The 8028-nt window shown below is 44.9% G+C and overlaps 2 protein-coding genes across 3 annotated transcripts in view; both read left to right on the forward strand.

Annotated features, from left to right (window-relative positions):
• Window positions 1-73: 73 nt before the first annotated feature.
• LOC147259838 (uncharacterized) lies at window positions 74-2065 on the forward strand. 2 transcript variants are annotated; one of them, XM_086205282.1, is made up of 3 exons: window positions 74-232; window positions 506-619; window positions 1550-2065. In XM_086205282.1, the coding sequence occupies exons 1-3, from the start codon at window positions 184-186 to the stop codon at window positions 1768-1770; spliced, it is 384 nt and encodes a 127-aa protein (XP_086061408.1). In that variant the 5' UTR covers window positions 74-183; the 3' UTR covers window positions 1771-2065. The 2 variants fall into 2 exon arrangements, with proteins under 2 accessions (XP_086061408.1, XP_086061407.1); XM_086205281.1 differs by having other exon boundaries at window positions 77-232; window positions 479-619.
• A 1745-nt stretch (window positions 2066-3810) lies between these two features.
• The window catches only part of plekha2 (pleckstrin homology domain containing A2), a 9878-nt gene continuing 5660 nt past the window's right edge, over window positions 3811-8028 (forward strand). The window contains exons 1-5 of the mRNA XM_086206048.1: window positions 3811-4364; window positions 6652-6821; window positions 6966-7022; window positions 7408-7456; window positions 7584-7681. Of these exons, the coding sequence (XP_086062174.1) occupies window positions 6681-6821; window positions 6966-7022; window positions 7408-7456; window positions 7584-7681 (345 nt within the window). The 5' untranslated portion in view covers window positions 3811-4364; window positions 6652-6680. The remainder of the gene's footprint in view (window positions 4365-6651; window positions 6822-6965; window positions 7023-7407; window positions 7457-7583; window positions 7682-8028) is intronic.

Genomic DNA, 8028 nt, shown 5'->3' on the forward strand with positions numbered 1-8028 from the left:
CTTGCTTCATTAAGTCCATTACAACAGGCTGCTGGCTGTGCAGCATAGATGGAGATTACACAGCTTAGATATTAATGCCCTCAGACACCTTCCAGCCCCTAAACCCTCCATCACAGACTTCTCTCAGCTCATCCACTCTTCCTCGGGACTCTTGAAGAAACAGTGACCTGTCAGCCAGCTGCCATGAAGACTCTGCTCCTCCTGCTGCTCTTCATCTCACTGGCGTGCCACAGTAAGTAAACGGTGATAGTGAAAGTGTTGTCAGGAGCGAAGAAGGGTGACTTGATAAGCTGGCAGTCATTTGTGAAAGAGCGCTGCGATAGAGAGGATGCTGCCCCCGGACCCACACCCCAGCTGGGTTTTAACAAAGTTAGTGCTTCTTGTGTGTGACTGGATGAATGGGGAAATACCTATTTCATCTGTGTGTGTGTGTGTGTGTGTGTGTGTAATGCACCATACATGCTTATTCTCAAGTCAGGTGTTCTCTCCTGTTCTATGTGTAAAGGCCACGCCCTCAAATGTCACACGTGTGCAGCATCCAATGAGGACGACTGCAACCAACAGGGCTCCGCCTCCTGTCCCCAGTACGCTGACGCTTGTGCCACCATCACCGGACCCCGTTAGTAAACACACACTCACACACCCAAGACACTTTGGCTGAACTCTTGTCATGTAAAGACCTCACTAGAGGTCACCATTACACTGACGACCAGCTGCCTGTGTGACGACGTTTGTGATGCTTTAAATAGCTCTCATGTTGGTTTCCAGAGGTTATAAAGTCATTAGCAAAACCCATAATGTAGCAGCTGTAGTACATTTTGTAGCCTATTCATTATTCTGTGTGTGTGTGTTATGTTAACGCTTCTTCCTGTCATTTGAGGTTTTGGGATGCGGCAGAGTGTGTATGTGTGTGTGCGCGTGTGCCTGTGTGTGACGACAAGAGGGGTTCATCAGGTTCACCGTGTCAAATCACATTAAAGTGATAACTCACCCCTAAAGTGCATTTTTAAGTTCTCCCAAATAGGTGTCTCCAGTTTACAAAGACATTTGGAACCAGTGCATCATTTCTTTGTGTCTCCAGAATGCAGGAGCCGGCCACCTATGTTTAGCTTGAGGCTAGCCATAGCGCTCATTCAAACAACAGTAAAACTGTCCCAAAACATCTGTTTACCAAACTTTTGTATAATCCATGTCTTCTTTTTCCAGTCCTGTGCTCAGTAACTTTGCATTCATTGTTAGATTTAATGATGAAAGAGTAACTGGCGAGATAAAGACGTGGATTATATGGGATGATGGATTTCAGAGATTGGAAGAAGACTGTTTTGATGTTGTTAGCTGTCGGCTTCCATTAGCTTTTAGCTAAATATCTGTGGCTGGCACTTCTGGCATTGAGGTCACCAAGAAGTATGCAAGAAGGAAAAAACAGCTCTGTAAGCTCAAGACACCGATTAAGTGAAGGCAAGACACACTTTTTGGGTGGAGCCTCTCGTGAGAACAAGTTGTTTGTCATTTCAAACCAATTTATCAGTGAACATTTGGTCCGTTTCAGACACGGTGCTCAAGTCCTGCACCTACAAGGCTTTCTGTGACAAGGCTCATGGCAGCAGCTCTGGAGCCAAGATGGAGTGCTGCTTCGGTGACAACTGCAACGGGCCCCACAGAAGCCACAGCCACGGGGATCACCACCACAACAGTGCAGGGGCTCTGGCCTCCAGCCCCATCCTGCTGATGGCTGCGCTGCTGCTGTGTGTGGTCTACAGGCAGCTGTGAACACATGCCCCTTTTCTTTTCCTCCAGTGATTCATCGTCTCTCCTTGTTTTCATCTCGTGGTTCACCATTTTTCTCTTTGCACCACTGGGATTTTTTCATGTCATTTAAGGCTTACGTGTTGCTACCTGTGGTGATGCATTTGAAGAGTGTTGGTAAATACAAGCGTTGTCATTTTTATAATGTCATAAAAAAACTGGAATACTTCTTTCACTTGCGGTGTGTTAACAGGTGATGTAAAGCTGTGAGGCACTGTGACCTTTATAGTGATGAATAAACTTGTGCAGTACACCAACAGTAGGTGGGACTCAAGTGTGGTTTCGGTAGGGACCTGGTTACTTCAGTGTCTAATGCAAAGATCACTTAACGCCATAGAACCAAAATCTTTATGCTGCGTCATTGCCATGGCAACCAGGACAAAAACACAGATTGAGATGAACTCTAAGTTCTTGACTTGTATATATTGTCTGCATGCAAGCTTCATTGAATAAAAGATAAAATCACACTTTTACTTTTGCTTGTGTAGACTACGTCACGCCCCCTAGTTCGTGTGGGTTAAATCACCTCACGGTGACATTCTCTACTCTACATTTGAAGGTCAAAGTGTCGGAGGAAAAGAAGAGTGTAGATAGACGCGCACACACAGTAGAGAAAAAAAGTCGGTGATATTCAGTAGAAACAGGGGGTCTGTGGAAACTTCAGGACTTCCTTCTGCAACTGTAGAATGAATCTGAAGGCGCAGGATATGAAATCAGTGAGGTAGGTCAGCGTCTTTAGGCAGGTCATATGACGGGGAACCACTTCTTCTTAGCAGGCGGGCACATTTTGCAGAATGACAGAAAATAGGACAGAGTTACTTTTGTAAGATGTTTGTAGAGCCGCAGCTGTGAGGAGGGTCGGCCATGTTTGAAGAATCAAAGAAGTGTTGAAACTAAGAGGTCGTGTCATCTCTGTCTCTCTCTGACATTGTTTCACCACAGGATACACCCTCGTGCACGGCAGAATTCTGATTTACAGCACTTAATAAACGTACATGTTACCAATATCAACCTTTCTACGGGGAAATATTGTTTACAGAATGGTTTTATAAATGGACTCAAACCTCTGATGTTATATTGAAGGTTGAAAGGTTTCACACCCAACACACACACACACACACATCTCAATGGCATCTAACTTTCCTGCTAAAACATCGGGTGATTTCCCCAAGACAGTCACACCCATAATGCTCACTAAGAAACCACATTGACAGTCTTAAACACACACACACACACACACACACACACACACACACACACACACACACACACACACACATCTAAGTGAGATTAATTTCCCTTTAAAGAGGCAAATATAAACTATATTTAACACTGCCAGAGGACAACACTTAGGCCACAGCTCATTGAAGCAGTTATATCACTCTGAATGGAGCACAGTCCTATGTTTTTACCAATGACTGTAAACTTGATCTCTCGAGTAAAAAGAAATCTTTTTGCAAACCAAAAAGATATGTGTTTATCTGAGTTTTTGTTTATTTTCTGAAGATATTAAAAACTTGACTGCCCAACAGTGGACTTCCTATTTTGGCCAAACTAGCAGAGGGGATTGATTGTAAAGGGTTAGTAGAAATAGATTAGATCTCGTTTTTCAGAAATGTTGATTCTTTAGGACTAAGAAGTGAATGGATTGATCTATTATTTTCTTATTTTTCCCACCCAAATGAAGGGAGATGCAGAAAACCTAGTCAGACAGTTATATGTGAACCTCCATGTGTTCAGACCCTTCTCAGGCACGTGGGGTAGTTCCTCATGTCTCTGGACGGGAGGAATAGTTTTTGTTGCAAAAGAGAAGTTTGTTAAAAGCTTCATCTCTAACCTGACATTCCCTCCATCTAACCTCTTTCTGACAGAAAACATTCAGGGAAAACTTCTCCTTGTGCTAATTTTTGCAGGTGCTACTTTTTCTTCCCCCTCAAGCATCAGAGTACATGAACTTATGTAAACTCTCATCATGTCTGCACCTGTTCTCCAGACACTCAGGTGTGTGAGCAAGGGGCACGTCAGTCTCTACCTGTTTATCCGGGTTAACACTCCCTTCTTTTATGGGTGCTCAGTTATGGTGTTTGACCCACTTCTCAAACTGTCACATAACAAAAGAAGAGCAGAAAACATCGCTCCTTATCTCTACTTCCTCGTAAATGCTTCGAGAGCTCGCATTGACTGTGAGGAATAGGCAGGTTGTCCTGCTGGAGGTGCCAAGTGAGGTTACAGACAGAAGGCAGCTGAGGCCACCGGGCTCCGGCCAGTTCCTCTTGTGAGAACACAGCAGCTGAACACAGGAGGAGGACCCTGCATAGATCACATCCGGGGCTGGTTTATTCTAATAACCAAACGGCCAACCCGGAAAAAAAGACAACTTTTCTGTAATCCGATCACACAAACAAATAGACAAGAGAGCTGGATACAGGTACACGCCGGGACTCGTCAAAGTTCTTCTAAAGTTGTTCTAGCATGCGTCCTGAAGCCGGCGGGGTCCTCTTTGCGTCGTAGCGGTGCGGGGCGCTGGTCGAGGCGGCGCGCACGGACTCTCTCGGCGGGTAAGTCGACAGTTTGTTGGCTGCGTGTTTGTGCGCCGATGCCCGTTGGTGTAGATGGTTCAGTAGGTGTGGCAGGATCCGGTGAGTCAGGGCAGATGTTTGGTCTGTCGGTCAGCTGATGATCGCATCTAAACTTGAGTTACATTTTCATTTCATGGATCACGATTACTATACTGTACATGCACGCCCTGGATCAGCCAGCCAGCCTGTCACTGCTGCTGCTGCTGCTGTTGTGGCAGCGTTCATATAGCCGACTGTCAAGGGGCATACAGTAAAAAAAGAAAGAAAACCTTCATGAACAGATGCATTTTCATGCTTAAAATGCGAGTAGGTGAGCAGCGTGATCCTCCAGATCCTCAATACAGTTTTGTGGGTCTAACTGGCCAAACATCAAAGACATGCAATGATCTAATGCTCAGAAAATCAGCAAATACCCACAATGCAGATGCTGGAAGTTGCTTGAAAAATGACTGGCTGATTCATTAATAAAATCCTTGCTGATTAATATGTGAAAGACTGATTGTAGATGGCAAAGTTTTCAGTAGTGTGCAAGAAGTAGACGTTATTAGGGCTGTGCCACATGAGGCAGGAGAGTCCTGATATTAAGGAGCCCCTCTTCTGATATGGTGGTAACGTGTGATACAAGTGACTGAACCTTTGGTTTTCAGGAGACATTTTGAGCAAAATCAGACTTGGTGTTTTCTTTTTAGCACTGATTCAGAGAACGAGCATGTGAAGATGGATTAACGTCTACAAGATCCCACAGTGCTGAGTTGCATTCTTCACCTCCGTTCATTGGTTTTTGATCTCTCAATCATATCGTGTCTTGCTGATTTAGAAAAAGACACGATGCAACACAGTAACCAACTTTAGTTTCTGTCAATCTGACAAAGGTTGACCCAGACCACAAATGTGCACACTGAGTTTAAGCAGGTTTCACTTTACTACCCTGGATGTGGTCGAACTTTGATACTCATATTTTCACTGCCATCTATGCAAACTTCTTAAATTTGTTCATGTCACCTTCATCTTACAACACGACTCGTTTAAATCTTCAAATTGATTTTACTCACTGCTCACTGAAGAGGTCACAACCTCACCTCTGATTCTCTGTCTAAACCAGATGTTTTCTGATACTGTATGTGTGTGTGTGTGTGTGTGTGTGTGTGTGTGCATGCCAGTGGCAATTTTGGTATGTTTGTGACCTCTTTAATCTTGTTTTTATGTTTCCACTAGTTTGAGTTTCTTCATGTGTCTTTAAAAGCTTTGTGTCTTTGACCTACTTCAGTGCCAATGGAGAAGTGTACCAAAAGCACATCCCTCAATATTCTATCAAAGCAACTTCAAAATTAAGCATTTTCCATCCTAACCCTCATTTAGCTGTGTTTCAGAGGAGTGACAGTGCAGAGGAGTGTGTTTCTGGTTTGTTTGCTGATGTATGCGAATGATTTCATGGAAATGTGACCATCTTGGGAGAGTTTTTCAGGGAAGACGGGTTGGTAGAGGGGACAGGCATTATTATGGTCCCACATCATTTATATTTGGGTCCTCTGGAGATGTTTTAGGAGAAAAGGGAAACGTTTCCAGAAAACCTGCATAGAGTGGTTTCATTTGTTGCATCTGATTGTCTGCAGAGATGTTGAAGGAACCACACTGGACAAGTTTTAAATTCTCCGGGTAACTTAAGGAGGACAAGATTTATAAAATAGAGCTTTTGCTACACCAGAAGTCTCCTGACTCCAAAACCAAGAACACATTTCACTCTCGGCTTTTGACCGTGGATAATATTGTCTTCAAGCAAATGCGATTGAATTATGGACAGCATACTGGAGTGTCTGTGCTGAAGGAGTCAAAGTCAGCAGCTCAGTGATTCACATGCATGGCATCGTCTTAATGAAGACATCTTACCACCTCACCCTCCCCTCATCTTTTTCCCATCCCCCCTCCCTCCCATCTCTCCTCTTTCTCCCCTCTCTCTTCCCTGGCCAGTGGAAATGTGCGTGTGTGCAGATCTTGAATGCAGTCTGTAATTTTTGGCTGTGGTGGAGGGCCTCAGCTCAGCCTCAGGCTTCAGGGTTTTGCTGCTCAGTCTGAATCACGTCACATGAAAAACTGCTGAGTGTGAGAGCGTCTCCTTCCTTTGTGTGTCTGTGTGTGAGTGAGATTATGCGCGCGCTCTTAGGAACGGTTCATGAAAGATGGTTTATCCACCTTGTCTGCATGTGTTTGACCTGTCTGCCTTCCTCGGTCGTTGCTCTCCATCTTACATGAATCCTCATCTCTCCAGTGATTTGTGAAAGCAGCAGCAGCAGCAGCATGCCGTACGTGGACCGGCTGAACCGTGTGTGTGGCTTCCTCGACATCGAAGAGAAGGAGAACAGCTGCCGATTCCAGAGGAGATACTTCATCCTTGATACGCAGGGAAATGCTCTGCTGTGGTATATGGACAACCCTCAGGTGCCACACACACGCACACACACACATGCACGCAGGATACACAATTGTACAAACAGCAAGAGGACATGCAGTTGACCAATAGGGGCTTTGTAACCTTGGACTCTGAGCCAATGACTGGTCTGTGTGTTTGTATTTTTCATGCAGAACCTGCCCAATGGAGCCAGTTTTGTTGGCAGCCTGGGACTAACCTACATCTCCAAGGTAAACCGCTCTGTCTGTGACTGCCTCTCCATGTGGGGGTCATGACACCCACCAGTAGCAGAGGAGAGGTTTGTGCAGCATAGATACAGGATTCCCCAAAATAGCATGCACACATACACAAATTATCAAGCTAATGGTGGCATGCAGCACTGAGCTGAAGCAAACTCGTGAAGTTTTCCAGATGTCAGTGAGCTAACCAGAAATAATGACATCTGGCTTCCTTGCACTGTAGCGCTGACAGCTCCTCCCTGGACAGTACGAGAGTCATCAAAGATATGAAACTCAACTCCTCTCTTCTCTTCTCCTCCTCTCTTCTCCCCTCCTCTCTTCTCTTCTCTTTTTTTCTTCTTTTTTCTCTTCTTTTTCCCTTTTCTTCTCTTCTCAGGTGAGTGAAGCGACAGCAAAGCAAAAACCCAAGACGGAGTTCTGCTTTGGTGAGTCTTTTTGAATAACCCTGTCATTGTTAAGCAGAAGTGACAATGAAGTTGTGTAGATGTGATGAAATGACAGAGGGAGCTTAGTGTGGGTGGTCACGGCGCTGATATCGATCTGTGTCTGCAGTCATCAATGCAGTGTCCCGGAGGTACTTCCTGCAAGCTAATGATGTGACAGACATGAGAGACTGGGTTGCTGCTCTGAACAAGGCCAGCAAGATCACGGTGAGTGAAACACACAGACGTAAGGTTTGTTAAAATGCTCAACCAGCAGTTATTGATTTGGTATTCCTCCTAACCTGAGTGTAGGAAGTTGGGGGCAAGTGCAAATGTTGCCCACAAGTAATTTCCCACTCATTTGCTGAATGAGGAAACTGTGTATATGACAGCACGCACGTCACTGTGGTGGAGGTGTCAAAACAGACCGTGTGCGATTGTGCAGCCATGTGCACTCAGTGTGCAGTGACATATTATTGGCAAGATAACCGGGACATTACAGATCCAGATGTTTCATGACAGAAAAGAGTGTTTGTCTTCTTCGTTCACCTGCATACTGACACAGGAAGTAGAAC

The sequence above is a fragment of the Aulostomus chinensis genome, chromosome 6 (assembly GCF_037954235.1).
Source record: "Aulostomus chinensis isolate RoL2024-O1b breed Wild chromosome 6, RoL_Achi_v1.0, whole genome shotgun sequence".
Classification (NCBI taxonomy): Eukaryota; Metazoa; Chordata; class Actinopteri; order Syngnathiformes; family Aulostomidae; genus Aulostomus; species Aulostomus chinensis.

What these genes read in the sequence shown, in the direction of transcription:
- LOC147259838 (XM_086205281.1), top strand. Translation starts at nt 184, where the DNA reads ATGAAGACTCTGCTCCTCCTGCTGCTCTTCATCTCACTGGCGTGCCAC. An exon ending in CATCTCACTGGCGTGCCACA is followed by an intron (nt 233 to 478) that starts GTAAGTAAACGG and finishes TTCTCAAGTCAG; the next exon opens with GTGTTCTCTCCTGTTCTATG. An exon ending in TGCCACCATCACCGGACCCC is followed by an intron (nt 620 to 1,549) that starts GTTAGTAAACAC and finishes GGTCCGTTTCAG; the next exon opens with ACACGGTGCTCAAGTCCTGC.